Raw genomic sequence first — 19,189 nt, forward strand, 5'->3', positions numbered from 1 at the left:
CTAAGTGGGTGCCTCTGGTATGCTGACCGGTGCACAGTCAGTAACGATAGGTGTGACTGCTGCTTTTCCAAACAGTGCTTTGTAGACTGCAGCGGGCCAGAGTTGGTTGGAAGGACTGTAAAGGAACACAGAAGAGAAAGTTAACGGCCATGTTACTGCAGCCATTAATTACACTGGTGACCGATTTGGAATAATCAAAGGCATCTGGGGCCACCCAGCATAATTGTTAATGAGCACAACTGCTGAAGTGTTTTGTGTTCATACAAAATGTAATGCACTGAAATATGTTTGCTCTGCACTGCTGTTGGGATGGTTTGACATATAATTCCCCATGTATTATCTGTAACTTCAGGCTGTGGTGGCATGACACTTTAAACTGGTCTTACCAGAAATTGGCTGGATCAAGCTGTCTGGGTGCCAGGGTTGCAGAGGAGTCAAAGCATTGGTGTGCTTAGGCTGGTAGCTCTCTACATAGTGTGTGACCAAGTAATGAGAGGACCGTGGGCCATAGTGGGAAAATAGCAGCTGGGATGGAAGCCCCTGCAACAATCAACAGTAGTTCCGACATAGCTTACGCATTGGCATTCACTGGATTAAGATATAGAGGCCATGACCTATTATTTTCTAATAATCTTCAAGAGGCTCGCCATGTGACAGCAGCAAATTGGTCTAACTAGCCTTTAAGTGCCCAATAGGACTGATGATTTAACACATTTTGCATGACTGCTGAGTCCGACCCAAAACTTGCTTTCATAAAGAGTTTTATCACAGGTCTCTATCTTGGCTGTCAATATTATGCAGAAGTGGCCACAATCTAGAGAAGAAAAGCCCTGACTTGCAGGCTTGTGACAGGCATTCAATTGGTGTTAATGCTGTGAACGACCAGTTAAAGGCTGACCTCAGCTCTCAGCAGGGCAGATCGTCTCTCAAAGAAGTCTGGCTTGAAATCTCAGTGGGGCCGGTGGTCTACATGATAGGTGCTGTGAGGTCTCTGTGGCTCCCGAGTGAACTGTGTAGGACAGAATAAACAGACATCAAAAAGAGAAGTGGGGAAGCGGGGGATATACATGGGCTTTTAACAATGAGCCTAGCACAACGATCAGCAAAGCTCACATTTCACTATCGATCTGCACTGTTGTAGTGTTTCTTAAGTCATTTCTCCTCTCTGATCGTGAACCAGCAGCAGCTCATGGTCAGACCTCATGTCAATGCAATTAGTCTACAGCTCTAGCCTCTCTCACCAGGAGGCTGTACTGAGGTGGCTGAACTGAGGCTGCCTAATCACTGTGCTATAGATTTGACTACCAACTGAAATTCTACAAAACCCTTGGCAGGCTGCCACTGGTGTGGCATAATGATTTGGATCTGCCGCAAGAGAAGGGATACACAATTTGTGTTCTTACATTCAACACATCTTATTTTGGCAATGGCATAAAAGGGAAATTGGCAGTTAGCAGACACAATGCCTACCTGAAGTCTTTCTTCCGCCCAGTTGCCTAACAGCACTTTGTTTACATACTTCTGCTCGATCCTCAAGCCGGGTTGTTTCTTGCTTTACCTGTTGTCAAACGTGCCTAACCAGGTACATCTGAAGTCCTGTTAGAGCATGGTTAGTCAAACAGATAGTATGTAGGTGGATTCACCTGGCTACATAATGGCATTGGTATAGAGTAGGGGAAATATAAGAGCTCTGTTGCTATGGATACAGCAAACAGTGAAAGGGGAGGCAAGTAGAGTATCCTGGAAGCAACAGGGAGATGTCTTACATCTGTGTTAAAAAGAGATACATTCCTTAAGATTAGGGCATGCCATTTACCTTTTAGCAGTATCCTCTACATTGTTAAAATGGTGCCAGAAATTGTTGTCAGACAGTGCCCTTAGGCTACTTTTCATTTTTGGAAGATTTTTCCATTGATTTGTGTGTGTTTTTTTTCTGTGTTCTGTGAACACTATACTTTTAATGAAGAAGAACACTTGTCACTCTGGGCAAGTTTTGTTTATTAAAATGTAAAACAAAATGCAACGTAAAACAAAGTACATGGCATGATCATGATCTTCACAGTGTTTTCATATAGTCAACGACACTATCCACAACCTGCACTGCAGAGGGAAAGGTGAGCCAGCCCTGGTTGAAAAAGTTAATCATGCCGTGAAAGCCTCCCAACACATGTTGCCAGGTGACATCCTTTTCCAGGTCCAGCAGTCGTTTCCTGTAGAGAAACCCATCATCCCGCAAGACATCATATTCACATGTGAGGATGAAGGTGGGAGGTGTTTTCTGAATAATAGCATCTTCCGCAAGTAAAGGTGAGACCTCATGTTCCAAACCAGCTTTGATTGTGTGGTACACCTCCCCATCATATTCTGGGGTTGGTTGCTTACCAATACCCTGTGTGTGGAACTCAGGAGGAAGGTTGGAAGGGGAGAGCCACTCCTTATAGCGTGGCTTGAGCTCAGTGGGGACATGGATGCCCTCCAACACCTCCTGGCACACAGACATGTCCCCATTGAGGTACTGCAGGAAGTAGAACACCATACGGCCACGAAACAATATGGGCACAGCATGATTTTGCTGGTATGAGGGCAGGTTGAAATCTGCCATCTGCAGGGCTGGGTAGATGAGGACCTGAGCGCAGGGGAACGGCAGATGTCCGGCCTCTCTTTTTGCCAGCCTTTGGCACAGTGCTGCTGCCAGGTTAGCCCCAGTGCTGTCCCCTCCGATTGCCACTCTGTGAGAGTCCACGCTAAACTCTACCTCTGCCACAGACAAGAAGTGACACATCGCTGTCTCACAATCATCCAGCTGGGCAGGGTACCTGTGCTCAGGGGCTAATCGGTATCTGTTAGGCATGACAGGGAAGACAAAGAGAGAGTATGTTGAATTCTTGCTCTTTGGAAGACTAAATAAGTTTTGGATATATTTGTGCATTGAAAAGTTTAAAGTACCCAACAGAAACCACAGTTGTGTCCGACTCCTTGGCAATGTGTCGACAGACTTCATCAACAGAATCTGTTCAGGATTAGCAAGGAAACAGTTAGCAGAGGAGTATTTTATTTGTTTCACTCTCCGCCTACACTCATCTCCTTTGGTGTATTCAGAGAGCTTTTTATTTAAGATATCAATTACATTAAAATCTATCTTTGACTACACAAAGTCTCAGAGGAAAATACTGTATTTTTTACTTGTTGCTTTGGTGGCTTTTAGTTTCTGGCTTCTTTGCAGATACTTAAAATTCAGAAATATGAGGATCTTAAAAAGTGTGAATTGTTAAAGATCAAACTGCCCAACAGCATATAAAGTCGCCAGACTTTAGCACCAATTGAACACATTAAAATACTGTATATTAATTGGGAAAAAATATAAGCAAATGTTTGTAGAAGAGACTGCACTCAATCTGTCTTTCTTTTCCCCCTTTTTTCACTGTAAATGAATAGATCAATAATTGTAAGGCTCAGTCATTGAGCCAAATACAACACTAGGGTCTGCACTAGACAATATATGATGCTATTGTAGGTCATTTAAGTAATATAGCAGGAAAACAGGTTGATGTTGTGGTCCTTAATGATTTACATGTACATAACGTAATAATTATATGCACAATGGATATGTAAAACTTGTGTGAATTTATACTTTAATAGTCAAATCATATTTAATATAGTTTTAAATGCACCACAAAGTGTATTTTCAACATAATGCCATTTCTACTATGACTTAAGTAAATTATATGAACTTCGTATACCTATATTGCCCAACACCCATCCTCCTCCATGGAAATACACCAGACCTCTTCTCAGGCCGTCACATGCAAAAGTGGGTTCATAGACTCGCACTGGGACCTCCGAAAACGTCAGGTCTTTCACTCTCAGGCCTGTAGGTACTGGATTTAAGCGAGTCAGAAAACAGCTCACAAACCATCGGATAAAGCTGACCTGATGACAAATACCCAGACGATGTAGGATGTGGCCCTTTGAGAAAAGAAATAACATGACAATATGTTCTTGATTGGTAAAGTCAAAGTTAAAGTTATTCTCTCTGAGAGACCATATTTACTATGGCAACATCAAAGAAAGGGAACACATGACCTTGTCATTTTACACCTTTGTTAGACTTGATTTCTTATCTTAAACGTCTCTGATCTAAGCTTTATCAGCTGCTGGAGGACAAAGAAAGGACAGCAATCTTTGACAAGGGCTGAAAAGAGTAGTTGATTTTTTTTTATATTGCACAAGCAGAGGCATTATCCTTTACACTAAGGAATAAGTGAATTTATTAATACAAAAATTGAATGATGACACATACGGAACATGAAGGGAACATAAAATAATAAGCACTAGCAATTCCATAGATGCTTTAGATACTCACCACAATTGCTATGCCAACAAACAATCCATGAATCATGTGCAGTTTCCCTCTATTTGCAACCCCACGAGGAATGTCTGAATTCATCAGCTCAGAGTACACAAGTCCAATTACCAGAAGGAGGAAGGCTGCAACAAGAGCAGCAAAGCCAATTATTAAAATTGCTGTGCCAATGTCCATGGTGTTGGCGGTCTGCTCTGCTGAAGGTAAGTCATTAGGAATAAATGTTTTATCTACCTGCTTCCAGCCTCTTTCCACCCCTCCCACATCCGCATGAAATGTAGTTTGACCTTGTTTTCACTTAATGGCGTTTCGCTGCCTGTTGCCCAGGAATAAATAATTATATCTGTCAACATATTTTACGCCGCGTAGTCAAAGTAATTACATGTTTCCCAAAGAAACCATGTTGTTTCACTATGGAATATTGGACTCAATATTTGATGATTATAAAGCAGTTTTCTAAGTACTCATACATTTCCATAGTATAAATTTAGTTGTCTTCCAGTGTCTAGTAATATTTCTCAGATATCTGAAGGTTGTTAGGCTTTTTGTCCTGCTGTCTTTCATGCCTCTGGTATTGAGGAAAGATCTTGCAGCTGCACTTGACACAGAGTGGCATTTGCATTGTCTGGTATCTAAGGGAAAAAAATAATCAGAAATGTTCACAGTGAGGGCTAGCTGAGAACACACTCTTATCTGAACTTTCATGGGTGATCTGTAGATGGCAGTGATGTGATGAGTATAAATAATCAGTGCCTTCTGAAATAGGCACTATTTACATTTTTGCATTCTGTGTGCAGCATCCATTTGCTAGTCACTTTAACATATCTTTAAATTAGTTTTTTTATTTTGCTAATCCACTAACTTAATTTCAATTTCACTTGAGCTGAGAATACTTTGGTATAAGCTCCCAGTGCAACATGACTTTGGGGTTCACATTTTGTAAAACTCTGAAATTTTCCAAACTGAAGACAGCATCAGGACTCGTGTTGTCTTGGAGTTTTCGGCAGCCCCCGAGAGCCTCTCTGCCTTCCCTAACTAGCTGTGCCCAGCACAAAGCAAGCATTGTGATGCTGCTCTTTAAACCCATACCAGTTGCTGAAAAAGCAGCAGTAAAAATCACAGAGCCAAGGACAAAAATCACTGACTGGAATCTTGTCTGAGGCTCATATATTCATAGGATTTGATTCACACAGTTGTCTGTTTTTCACCCTGCCAAGCTTCTGAGACTGGGCTGACCTATTTCTCAAATTGCCCTGTCACACACAGAAAGATATAGTCTGCTTCAAAAATACCAAATGCTAACATGACAAATCGGGTTCAAATGACAGATGTGATTTTGCACATATGGAAGCTGCTTCAAATGTAGGGACACAGTGAATTTTGTGTACCATCAAATTAAAACTCTTATGTTCACTTGGTAAAATCTAAATATTGTATAGCTGCATGTATGGTGTAATTCATTATGGGAACTCTTGTGTTTTAAGGCTACACATTTGTTTGCAGGGTTGTCAGCATCATATTATTAGGGCTGGAGGGAGCAGAGATTAGTAACTGGCTCAATGGCACATCAGCAGGTGCTGCCTACTTGTCATTATGAGATCTGAACCCAGATTGGTTTGATATAAAGGTAAGAACATCAAACCTTTCCAAGTCCTGTGTTTCTTTGTATCTATCTATCTATCTATCTATCTATCTATCTATCTATCTATCTATCTATCTATCTATCTATCTATCTATCTATCTATCTATCTATCTTTCTATCTATCTATCTATCTATCTATCTATCTATCTAATCTAATGTCTTATCTGGGGGTTAGTATTATGGTTACAATTATCAGGTTTCTCAGCTGTGTGTTTGTTTAGTGCTTAGCTGATTCATTGTTTGTTTGCTTTTTTGTTTCACCTAATTAATATGGGGGTTGGAGTAAGGATTAGTTGACCTCAATGATTTTTTTTATGAAGCCCTTGACCAAACACCCCCATCTGGCACTCTTACATAATAACAGTTTGTTGATTTGCATGTACTCTGCTATGGAATGACCCGCCTGAGGAACTTTAGCTTGCTTCATCCGTATCCTTTTTTTTTGAAGACTTATCTTTATCGAAAGTCCTTCATGTGATTTCTCCTTTAATATTTAGGTTTATTTCATATTCTTACTATTCAGTTGCACGGCACTTTAGGCTACTCTTTGACCTTGAAAGTAGGGTACTAAAACTACTGAAAATGTAATCATCCAAGTTTATTTCTCATCTTCCACTTGCCTGGTTATTCAAACATTACTGTGTATTTTATAGTTGTGTTTGTATGTGTTTATTGTTAAAAAGCACCTTGCAACGGTGCTGGGCTGTACAAATACACTTTATTAGTATTATTACAACTGTCAGTGAAACCTGTGATTGCTGATGTTATTCTGTATGTTATTTAACGAGGTTAAGTTAATAATATTTCCCAAACAAGATTGGGCACCCACCGGGGACGCTGTGGTGCGACCACTGGGGGGCCCCGGACCACAGATTGAGAACCACCTAGGGACACGTAAAGGGGGTGGGGAAGAGGCAAGTACGCAACCACTCAGGGCAGACGGGCTCTGGTGCAAAATATTCATCCCCACTTAACATGTCAGTCAGGATTAATGCCCATACAAACCTCCCCTTTAGGTTCACCCAAGTCCTTTCAATAGTGGAAGTACCGAAGCCAGGCGTATATAAGGCAGAACAGGACAGGGCAGGAACACAACACCAAAGCCCAGCGGTTTCCGTAGCGCGCACCACTGAGAGTCGCCTGGTGTTTCTGCGTCTTTACCAGTGGTTGACAGGCGTAATGACTGATCACTCACTAATTTCGAGAGCGTGATGCATGTCGATTATCATGCCAGATTTTCTTGAAGGCACACACTAATGCTTCTAAAATATTTTCTCGCCTGTGGATTACTCATGCAACAGTCTCTGAGGCTGCAGATGAGAGTGTTTGCATGCGGATAAACTTGCAGGAGCTCACAAATCGCCGTTCCTGTGCTGTTGGGGGATTTCAGTTGTGCGCGTAAACTTGCAACGTAAACATTATTGTCGAGCCTGCTCATCGGTGCTTTTCGAGATGGATTTGAAGAGCGCGTGTCGTATGTGTCTTTTCCCGGTTCAAATGCTCTATTATGTAGTCAGAGCAACTTTGTTTTCGCTGTTGCCAAACAGAAGGAAGGACCTGACCAAGGAGGTGGTATTGATCACCGGTGGGGGACGAGGCATCGGCCGTCACCTGGCTAAAGAGTTTGCCAAGCAGGGGGCCAGAAAGGTAAATCAATCTACAGACAACTTTTTGCACCCACATTGCTCATTTCTCATAACACTTCTTCCAATATTTCTATTTACAGCTAACTTTTGAAGTTGTTTTGCATGCAGTTTTGCTGAGGCATGCTTCTGATGTAAGTTATAGTTTGTGTCAAGTTTCGGCAGTCCAGTGAGACTGCAGAAATTTCCCTCAATTTTGGTTCAAATATTGCACACCAGCTTGGATCAACCACATGGCAGGTCTGGGCAGCCTTCATGGCTGATTGATGTGATTAACTGCAGTGGTGGGCTGACATTCATCGTCCTAAAGGTCTAGGTGATTCTGGTATGACTGAGATGTCTAGAAAGTGTATTATCCAAAGATATAGGCCGTTAAAGGCATTGTGTTGGTGTGTATTTTGGAGTGTATGTGTGCAAAGTCTCACTGAAACTGTATTATAGTTTCTTGCCATTTTTTGGGCAGCCTGTCGTAAAATCTGGCAATATATCGCAAAACAAGAAAAATCCCTATAATGCTTTTAGTAAAAGCCATATTAAGTTTTGCTTTCAAGCATAGCATGATGAAATGCATTTTTAAGCTGTTTATGCAAAAACTAAAATACCTCTTAGAGTTCTTTAGACTGATACAAAGCCCTACAGAACACTGTAATCAGATGACAGATAGGTGTAAATAGGTCATACATGTGATAATTATGAAATGTTTATCATGAGAATGATGATTCATCGTTATATTTCCCAGCTGGATGTGAAAGTGGTTTGTGAATGATGTTACTCATGTTTTGATTATTCTAATCAACTGTGTAACATCCTGTTCTATAGATTTTAAAATGAAGGGGATCAACTGCTGACTTTGACTGATCCATTGGATTTCATGTTTGCAAACCCTTAAACTTCTTATCAGTGTTCTCACTGGGATTCAGTTTAAAACTAATTCACCCAGTCCTTCCCATTTCAGAGAATCCCCTCACTCATTGAAACTATGCACCTTCCCATCTCGCCCCACTCTCCCATCCCTCACCCCCTTAACAAGGAGCCGTCACTTGAGTCTGAAATGCTCCAGTGGCAGTGATGAGACAGTTCCTCATCACTGCAGGTCAGGCTAACCTCTGTCCCATCATCATTTCCAGCTAAGGCTTGTCTACCAATCCAGTGGGTGAACACTACACAGCTGAGTGCCCGATGAGCTGCTGGTGTCCCATTAGCAGTGATGTGTTAATATACAGAATGGCTCTATTTCTGTTCTCCATACATGTGTGACACAAGCTGCACATCTCAGATGCTCTCTTTAGGTGCAATTTTAGCAGCTTGAAAACAGTGCTCAATGAAACAATAACTGCCTTCCTCTGTCTTTCAATGCCTTCTCCTTGGGGAAAGAGCAAGAAGAAACCAGCAAGTTTTAAAAGCTTTACTTTGCAGCTGCACAACAAAGGATGTCACCAAGCTTTTCAGCACCCCATTGTTTGGTATTATCTAGGTGTGAAGGCTTTGAAAACAACACCTGTGGTAATGTGTATGACAATTACTCACTGCCTTAAGAGATGCTAAAAGGAAATAGGATGATAATTATGAATAGGGCTAACCTCTGCGAACTTGCTCTCACCCCAGTTTGAGCCACTTTGTGATTGGCAGAATTGGGGGCGCACTGCAGAACAAAATGCTGAAACAATAAACCAAACCAAAGTATTTTAAAACACACCATCCAAGTTCAAGAGGGCTTCAGAACAATACCAGCAAATAAATTACATCAAACAGAATATTTCTGCAAAGCTCTGTTTCTAAGTATATTTCAGTACCATGACAACAGCTTTAGAGAAAAGGATTTCTAGAGAAAACATGATGATTTCAATGTGGTTGTAAACATTGTGTAAAGAGCTCTGAAAGGAAGATGCACCAAAAGTGGCACTGTCAACAGGTTTGTGTGAGTGTGCGTGTGTGTTATGTTGGAGGCGGGAAGCACACCGCTCCCAGCTGGGTATTGCCCTGCAACTGACCTTGCTGTCTCCGCAGTAATTAGACAGCGGCAGGCGACTGCCTCCTGAACTCCTGCTGCCCCCTCTGTGTGCCGCCTCTCTGCTGGCCCATACAATAGGTGTAAAAAGGAGGGTTCATACCCACCCATACATTCAGACCTGAGAGATAAAGTATCACTCAAATTCAGCTGGAGCTACTATTGACACAGAGAACAGTCAGTATTGAGTGGCATCTGCACTCTTAAGGTCTTGTTTCAATCATTGCCACATTAATTTGTTTGGATTAGGGAGCTTTTACTTACAGCATGTGTTGACATTAGGTTCCGTTAGGCATGTCTGGTTACAACAATCACTGGTGTATCACTGATAGCAAAGGAGACTGGTATAAGGTCAATTAAAATCTTGTTTTCTTACTGTTTCTATCCAAATCCCAATTTGGCCAATCCTCGTTTGTTCTGAGGGTCCTGTGTGTTGTGACGGGTGATATACCTAATTAATTAAATAACGTTTTAACAGGAGAGCACAGTTTGAGTGCTGACTTTTAATGAGAGCTGTCAGCTTTGTTTGTAAGTCCCAAATCCTATTAAAACCTTTGAGTTATTTATCAAAACCTGCCCGCCTTCAATGATTATTCAAATGAGCTTGCAAATGAAGCAAACAAAAAAACAATCAAAAGTTACTCTAACAAGGAGAGAAGAGGAAGTCAAACCCCTATTGCTTGGGATCTGATAAAGAAATAAAGAACACATTCCAGTGTTGCAATCTTTGATGTCTACTAGAGCTCAGTTTGGTTTGTTTCTGCCTCTAATACCATCAGACAGTTGTTGACAGATGAATACTGCATTAAAAATAGCAACTTAGTGGTGATTTTTAAGGGTTGTGGGAATTCGAATTAACTACCGTCATTGCTAGTATGTTATCTTTAGCTCTAGAAAAAACGCTGACAAGATTGGCAGTGTCTGAAAGTATCCTGTTACTGCAGGATGACAGGCTCAATACAGGCGAAAGACGACATGTGATCATCAATAGCAATTGAACTCTTGCAAGTGGCAAGAGATATGCTCTCTTTTGTGTGAGTATAAGTACACACAAAAACGTCTCTCTATCTCTCACATACACAAGATCACTCTCCAGAAGAGTTTTTGCTCAAATATTAACCTTGTTCACGGGCGACCAGCCAAATCCCACACTGGCGTCCTCAGCACTTCACACACGCACTGTTTTCAGACTCCCTGACCAGAAATGACGGTGCTCATCTGCCCAACAGGCCGTGTAATCTCTTTGAGAATTTGTGTTTGAGAGATGAGGAGGGCTCACCCCCTGATTTCATTACCTTTCCCTGACCCCAAAGACTGACAGATCTAATTGCCCAATCACTAGTCCCCCACCTCTATCCAACCCTATGTTCCCTGCTCAAATGACCGGCCTTCATTTAGTCTCCGGGTGGATGAAGAGGCAATTCATTCACACAGCAACCCCCAAGCCTTTAATCTTGCTTGAAAACTATTTGTTGGAATGAAAATGGCCTCTCTGTTCTCTGTATGAAAGAGCATTGCTGCTCAAAGATCTCCACAGTTACATCAGATCCAATTGCCAGAAAAATTGCGCAAAACATACGTAATGTTTTGTTGATGACTGGCTGACTGTGAAAACAGCCTTTTAGTTCCACTTATATCAAACAAGGCACAGTTTCAATGCAGAACATTTCTGTGTTTGTTCTAACTTTTACAAATGTTGTTTTTTTGTAAGGTGATCTTGTGGGGCCGAACAGAAAAGTGCCTCAAAGAAACAGCAGAAGAGATCTATCTCTCAGGAACAGAGTGTCATTACTTTCTATGTGATGTTGCCAATCGGGAGGAAGTATACAAGCAAGCCAAGGTGGTTAGAGAAAAGGTACGCCAGCTTAATATTTACAACTTATTTCTACTTGCACAAATAGAAATCTTGTTTGCATACTGTAAAACACCTCATAATATATGTCTCTATGATGCCACTCTCCTCTGTATGTATATTGACTCTGAGCTGCTCTGTCTTCCATCTGGCGTATAGATTACACATCATCTGAAATATCTGAAAAACAGCGGGGAATATTGCTCACAGCTCTGCTGCAGCACAACTGTATTTTCTCATAAAAGCACTAAGATCAATGACAGTGCTTTTTTCTGATTGTTATGCTTTTTAATCTTAGGTCGGAGATGTTACGATATTAGTGAACAACGCAGCTGTAGTCCACGGCAAAAGTCTGATGGACAGTGATGACGACGCCCTTCTGAAATCCCAACACATCAACACCATGGGACAGTTCTGGGTAAGACTTGCAGACACTAAAGCAGATGCAGTTTGCATGCACAAGTAGGGGAATTCCTCCTAGCAGATTATCCTTATCATTTTCATAATTTGATAATAGTGTGGCATTATATACAGTAGGCACCACCAGATGTGTCAATCACAACCACTATTATTGCAGTTTAAGTGGGGTATTTCCAAAGTGGCTCTCAGCCCCTGAAACATCAGAAGGACTTTTGAAATTTCGAAATGCATGGAATCTTTATTTTAAATAGAGATCAAAGGACGATGTCATATGCAGACAGAAATACAATTATCAACTAAATGGAAATGGAAATTGAATCTGTTGCTCTTGTCTGTTCTTTCTACTCTACTGAATATATTTCACCTTCTGTTTCCACGCTTCCTTCCACCTTGATACATACACCCTTTTTTTCTTGCCCCATCACAGACTACAAAAGCCTTTCTGCCTCGGATGCTGGAGCTGCAGCACGGCCATGTAGTGTGCATAAACTCCATCCTCTCCCAGTCTCCTATCCCTGGGGCCATAGACTACTGCACCTCCAAGGCCTCATCCCTGGCCTTCATGGAGAGTCTGACGCTGGGCCTGCTGGACTGTCCCGGCGTAGGCTGCACCACCGTGCTTCCCTTCCACACCAATACAGAGATGTTCCAGGGCATGAGAGTCAGGTATTTAAAGATCCTATGTGTTATTGTTTTTTTACTCTTAGCTGTGTTAACAGCGTGGTCAGTCCACTACTCTGGTCCAGACTAAAATATCTCAACAACTTTTGGATGTGTTACCATATTTTGTACATTCATGTTTCCCCACAGGATGGATCCTGATGACAGTACAGATCCACTGACTTTTCCAGTAGCACTTATGTTAGGTTGACGTTTATGTTTCAGAACTAAATATCTAAGTTTGTCATGAATTGCTGTGAAATTTGTTATATAGACGTCAGAAGTTTCACCTTGCAGTCGACTAGCTTGTCATCTGCTTAACAGATTGGCACAGAATTGTCATGGTTTCCAGATTACTTATGCTACAGACTTTGGTGACTTTTCCTCTGTAATGAGCTGCTCCCTTAGTTGACCATAATAAAGGTCACAGTCACAGTGCTTGAAAACTCCAAAGTGTGAGTTTATTTTAAAAAAGGAATTTACCTAGTCCTTCACACATTGATTGATTTATTAATTCAACATCAGTCCGTCTGCCCTCTTTTTGCTGTCTCACGGCTTTTATAGATGACACTTAACCTTGACACTGCGAACCTTTCTATTGCTAATCTTTCCACTGCATGGTTCGGCTCAACCCGGCTCGATTCAACTCACTTTTGGTATCAGCCCCAGTTCTCTGTTTAGTTTCCCCACGTGGAGTGTAGCCAGGAATCTCAGCTGTCTGCTGTAGTGACGCCATGTGAAACTGCAATGACATAATCTTTACGGCAAAACTCGCTGAATCCTTTCATCCGCAACCAAGCAGATGAACGTGTGCACCCTGGCAAATGTGCAGCATAGTGAAGCAGACTGACATTTTTTATCTCTAAATCTGGGTCAAGAGAATAAGAAAATTGAGGGAACTATTGATGATAACTTGGCTGTTTGAAGGTGGAGGGTTTGTGCAGTTTGTCCATGGGTTTATCCATATAGATTGCAGTGATGATTCTCTTTGACCAATCAGTGGTCTGCAGTGTTCTAGTATCATCTCAACTCGCTTGGAATGTAAGATGTACCAAGGATTATGGTAAATGGGTTGCATTTACATAGCGCTTTTATCCAAAGCACTTAACAATTTTAGCTTCTCATTCACATGCTCAGGACGACCCACCCACCCACTGAGTAGAGTTGTCCCATACCGTGCGGTGGAAATGCATAGGAAGTGCATAATAGAGCTGAACTGTGTATGGTTTTTTCCATCTATAACACAGAATGTTTGTGTACAGATGTAATAGCACACCCGACATTTCACATTGTTGTGTAATAGCTTTTGGAAACATTGAAAACCTTTTAATGCTCAGTTTGGCAGCTTACACCAACAGATTATCCAAACTTTGTTGAGATACTGTATGTTGCCATTAAAAGCATGTTTATCTAGCTTTGTTTGCACTGTAATTAAAAATTAGAATGTCTGATAAATGGCTTGTTATGAGAAGTGGATACAATACATTTTTAATTTTATAAGAAAAAATATCACTTCACTGTTCGCTATCGCTTTCTGAAAACCACTATATTTTCTTATGCAGGTTTCCCCAGCTATTTCCACCTCTCAAACCTGAGGTGGTTGCCCAGAGAACAGTGGATGCAGTCAGAGCTGACAAGGCCTTCCTCTACCTGCCCTGGACTATGCATGCCCTTGTCATTTTAAAAAGGTAAAACATTGTCATTCAACATGTTTTGTTTGGTTTTCACTTGCTTGTATCTGTATTTAATTTGTTAATGCCCTAACACTTTATTCCTGATCTTTATGTACTTCTTAGCTTCATGCCACAAGTTGCACTTGAAGAAATCCACAAATTTTCTGGGAGTTACACATGCATGAACACATTCAAAGGGAGGACATGAACCTGGATTGCAGACAATGTAAGAGAGACCTCAACAGCTCTGGATTGCAATGAAGGGGATATGGACCTCAAGATGTCTGGAAGTGCAGGAGACCCTGCGATAGTGTGAAGACAAATACTTAGGGGACATACAAGGTGGTTGCTTCTGCAGGTAGAATTAATTGAGAAACTCCAGGATGTATCCTGGTCCCATTTGTATGTGTGTGCCTATGTGTAGTATGAAGGACTGAATGCCATTCTCACTTTGAACAGAAGCCATGCATAGGTCTGTACCAGTAGTTATTCTGAGAGTTTTTTGACACTTGTTTTAGCCTGTTTTTACACTTTTTTTTATTCGCCTTTTGTGTCTTTTAAATCAAAACAAGATAATAAAATTAAGTTTTAGAGATGCACTGTGTTTCTTTGTGCATGATGAAAAAAGAAAAAGTGTACACTTGGGAGGCACAGATTGTTTTGTGTCTGGGTTTTGACTCCCATGGCAGTGTGATAACACCTTTGATTTATTCTAAGCATGAGATCAGTGACTGTGACAGACGATGTTGTCAAAACATAAAACATACGCTCGGGGGTTGGGGGGGCATGTGTATTCTTGTCTGTTCTCTGCTGTCAGAAAATGGTGAAGGGGGATGGTGTAATTCTCCATAAACAGGATGAACTCAAAACAAGTCGGGAAGGACCTCCTCCTCACCACATTCAATGAGCATGGACAGGCAGAGAGAGAGAGTGTTGTATTTATTGAGCTCTGAAAGGACTGCAGTCATCTCAAGGCTTTAATTAAAGTGTGTGTAAAGTAAATTCAGAGATTTGTTTCAAAACAGTTTTGAAACAGACTTGTTGGTAAATGATGTGTTCGTTGGCAAACTAGAGCCACAGAGACAGAAAGCCCCACCCACACCTCTCTCCGTTGACTTTGTATTGCGTGAGGGTGCCTCCTTCTCAATTCTGACTGCTAGCAAAAGACAGAAAAACGCCTAGAAGATGCTGTGTGGTTGGATGTACTACCAAGATGGTAAAGCACCCAGAACCAAGTTTTACAAGCTGCTGAGTAAAAAAAAGCCTCTATGAAGTCAAAAGTGGATACAGGCGTTAGCTCAATGCCAACACTTAATTGGAATTACCATTATCACACTAAAGGAAATTAGGTTGACATGTTATCACCCTAACAAGAAAAATATCTCCTATATCTACCATAACGGCTACAACCATGAGGCAAATAATAAGTACTAAGTCCGTTAGATATTACTGTTAATTTGTATCACTGCAATGTTGATATACAATTTAAAAATCAATAATTTAAAAGGTTTGCTAGCTCAATGCTAACATAATGCTAACTCAGGGAATTTACATCTGATCCACTTCACATTCTTATAAACGTGCTCTGTCAAAATACTCACTTACAAAGCTATAGTTAGACTAAAATTAACATCTGCTTGCTACACAAGTGTCAGTTTCTCTTCCTGCAGCTGGTTGAAGCATTTATTTTTCAGATCATTACTGACAGTTGAGAGTGGTGTGGGTGTAGTTTTAGTGCCTCCAGCGAAAACGCCCCCAGTAGACACATGCCTAGCGTTTCAGAGAAGAGAGTGCTGCTTAGTTTTATGATTTTTTAACCTTAATTTGTTATACTTTGTGATGTGTATTCATTCAAATTTGTGATTAATAGTGGTTAATAATTTTCTGTAGTGTGACAGACTCAGATTGCACTTTTGTCATTATTTTACACAGACTTTAGGTTAAAAGTAATCTTCTAAAAAGGATGACTTTTCTATTAAATTTGTTTTGTTAGCTTGGCTCACCCTCATACAATCTTGTCTGCAACTGCGTTTCGGGTAGTAGTAGGCTGCAAGGTGAACCACGAAAACTCTTCCCGCTCCGCAGTCTGGCATCTACACAGTCTTTAGTTCATAAAAAAGAACGAGTGATGCTAAGCTACCAACAAGAAGTTTGTCGCTGAAATTCCAGTTGATAATCCATACATATATGTTTTATGCAGAACTAGTTTCTTCAGAGCGTAATAATATTTTGGCCGTGGGTGGTGCCATGGTTTGACACGTGACAGAATGGCAGGATGGCGGCTCCCGTGGTTAGATTCAACGTTAGCGATAAAGAGGAAAACACCTGAAAATCCTCTTAAGTGGGCCAAATGGATACTTACAGTGCTGATTATATAACTGCATCCAAGAAGAACAATAAGGCAAATATATGATAAGGTGAACTTTTTATGTTAAGTCATCTATTCAATAAAAGACAGTAATTGTACTTATACCACTGACTATTCATTTGTTCATTCATTCATTCATCTATCCACAGTGGTGCAGTGGAGATGTCAATATGTCAATGGCTGGCCCCCAGCTGAAAGGGCTGTTCAATTAGTCTCTGCATTGGAAGGGGAGGCAAGAAGAGTACTGTTGGATGTGACCACAGCCAACCTAAACATCCACTAGCTATATTAAGGGCCTTAGAGAGACGTTTTATGAGCACCACTCCTGCAGTTGTGATGCGGCAGAGGTTCAATGAACGAGTACGGGAATATGGAAAAAAGTTAGGGTTTTGTGGCAGAGACTACCTAGCCCAAAAGGGATTACCTGATTTTGATGATGCAACGCTTGGTGTTAACTAAAGAAGCCTTCATTTGCAGCCTCTTACCTTTCCCATTACGCCAGGAAGTCCAACTCGCTGATCCACAGACCTTGGGGGAAGCACTAGAGAAAGCATTGGCAAGAAGACATCCTCACAGAGGCTTTGGACTACCAGCCCAGACAGGTCTCTATGTGGCCTAAGACCCAAGCCCTTCAGGCCCTGGACCTACCTCATTCGCAGCAGGCTCAGAATGCAAGGCAATGCTGCCAGACAACCTACTGAACCCAGTCTGCTGGAGATGCCACCAAAGAGGTAACGCTTTTGAACAGTGCCTAATTTTGCCCTGCAGGCGCCGGAGCCAGGAAACGCTCAACAGAACAGCCCAGAGCTAAGTATGAAATAAAAACTGTACAAAAGAGGATTAGGGATAACAGAACAGCCCAGAGCTAAATATGAAATAGAAAACTGTACAAAAATAGAATTGGGGAATTAGGCGCTGATAGTGTACACCAGAATCCTTTTGATGTCAGTGTCAGCTCTCATGGATCTATTAGAGAACAAAGGTGAAGGCTGCTTGGTTGACAAAGTTCCAGAGGTTGGTGCCCTTCTTTTTGATGGCATGCCAGTCATACAAGCCATGTGATCTAGACCAGGTACATTTGGAGAGCTTGCAGAGCCCGTACTGCAGAAAATACTCCAACTTGCTTTGCAGCACAAGTGTACTGTACAGGTATTGACTTTGTCACTGACCTGTATCCACTCAACTGTATCAAAAACCTGGAACGGTCACGTAGAGCTGATGCAGGGTCACATCCTGACTCATCCCCGCCTATTATGGCAAGGGAAAAATTTCTGTTGGATGTGAGAAAGATGTGAACCTTAAAGCTAAGTCTACGATTTGGAATACTGGTAATTATTATTAACAATGTTTATACGGCAATTATGGTCCTGGAGTCTGATCTACACAATATGAATAGCAAAAAGCACCAAAAAAATCCATTTTGTCTATCAGCTGTAGGCCTGCACTGAAATTGACCAATGGGAGCCTTCCGTCACGGAAGGCCGAAAAGGCTCCCCTCCTCTCCTCTGCTCGACCGAGGAAAAGGCAGAAATGTGACCTACATAGGAACCAAAGACGAGTCAACATCGGGGATTTCTTTGACCGGTGGAGAAGGCTACGCCAGGATTTGTGACTGAAAACAGATGCTGAGACAGCAGACTTTTTGTTGGACAGGTAATTTTTGTGTTTTAATGTGGTAGATGTTGCATAAAAAGTCTCCATTAGTCTGTGCCAATACTGGCTTATGACTGTGAAAGTCCCGGGTCTGATAAACGGCTATGTCAACACATGTTAGCATACATTAGCCATGTGTTTTTAGCTAGCTGGCTTCTGGCTCTGTGTGTCGTTAGGAGGTGAGGGATTGTGAATCACTAAGGGAAGGAATCTGGTTAAAGGGGGACGGGATGCTTTTTTCAAATCTGTCTCAGTGCCTGAACTAATTTTCAGAATGTAGACCATAGCTTTAAGGCTTTCAAAAGTTTAGGAACCAACTTTAACTTAGAGCAGTCATCATTTGCACTTCTTTGCCAGTATGTATGCCACCTATATGATCAGCCAGCTGTCGGAAATGTAAATGAGGCTAGTTACAAGGATTTCTGTATGGCATCATCAGCCTTGCCAGAATTATGCATTACCCCTACGACTGATGCCTCCACCAGCACTGCAAAAGGGCAAACTACCAGGCTGCAATAATGAGGTCCTGTCTCAAAAAAATAAAAGTGCTCCATCAGCTGCTGGATATGGTTTGCAAATAGAGGATGGGGACATACATGTCACCTGGATGACAAGAAATCCTGCCCCTGACAGTGTTTTGGATGTGATACACTGCAGCTGTAAAGAAAGTGCCTGTGAGGCAGGAAGATGTTCCTGTTTCTCTGCAGGACTGTGTTGCAGAGACTAATGTTGCTGTACAAATTGTGCCAATAAAAAAGAAAAAGAGGAAAGGGAAGATGACAACTGTCCTGAGACTCACAGTGAGAACAGGAACTGTCCTTATTTCAACACTGACATCAAAAGGATTCGGGCATACACTGCTATCTGTGCCTAATTATGTTATTCTATTTTGTACAGTTTTTATTTC

The 19,189-nt window shown here is 41.5% G+C and overlaps 2 protein-coding genes across 2 annotated transcripts; one reads left to right on the forward strand and one right to left on the reverse strand.

The window, feature by feature from the left end:
• Positions 1-2,056: 2,056 nt before the first annotated feature.
• aadacl4 (arylacetamide deacetylase-like 4) lies at positions 2,057-4,540 on the reverse strand (the record flags this gene model as incomplete). Its single annotated transcript, XM_083939420.1, has 4 exons — positions 2,057-2,840; positions 2,947-3,010; positions 3,741-3,966; positions 4,364-4,540. 4 exons carry the CDS (start codon positions 4,538-4,540, stop codon positions 2,057-2,059), a joined length of 1,251 nt encoding a protein of 416 aa, XP_083795546.1.
• Positions 4,541-7,184: 2,644 nt separating this feature from the next.
• On the forward strand, positions 7,185-14,800 carry dhrs3b (dehydrogenase/reductase (SDR family) member 3b). The gene is made up of 6 exons (XM_083939790.1): positions 7,185-7,652; positions 11,368-11,511; positions 11,807-11,926; positions 12,356-12,594; positions 14,151-14,276; positions 14,385-14,800. The coding sequence occupies exons 1-6, from the start codon at positions 7,458-7,460 to the stop codon at positions 14,467-14,469; spliced, it is 909 nt and encodes a 302-aa protein (XP_083795916.1). The 5' UTR covers positions 7,185-7,457; the 3' UTR covers positions 14,470-14,800.
• Positions 14,801-19,189: the final 4,389 nt, after the last annotated feature.

This window comes from Echiichthys vipera (genome assembly GCF_963691815.1).
Source record: "Echiichthys vipera genome assembly, chromosome: X".
Lineage (NCBI taxonomy): Eukaryota > Metazoa > Chordata > Actinopteri > Perciformes > Trachinidae > Echiichthys > Echiichthys vipera.

Coding starts and splice junctions, on each gene's coding strand:
- dhrs3b (XM_083939790.1), top strand. CDS start 7,458: ATGGATTTGAAGAGCGCGTGTCGTATGTGTCTTTTCCCGGTTCAAATG. Junction 11,512..11,806: donor CCAAGGTGGTTAGAGAAAAG/GTACGCCAGCTT, acceptor TTTTAATCTTAG/GTCGGAGATGTTACGATATT. Junction 14,277..14,384: donor GCCCTTGTCATTTTAAAAAG/GTAAAACATTGT, acceptor TGTACTTCTTAG/CTTCATGCCACAAGTTGCAC.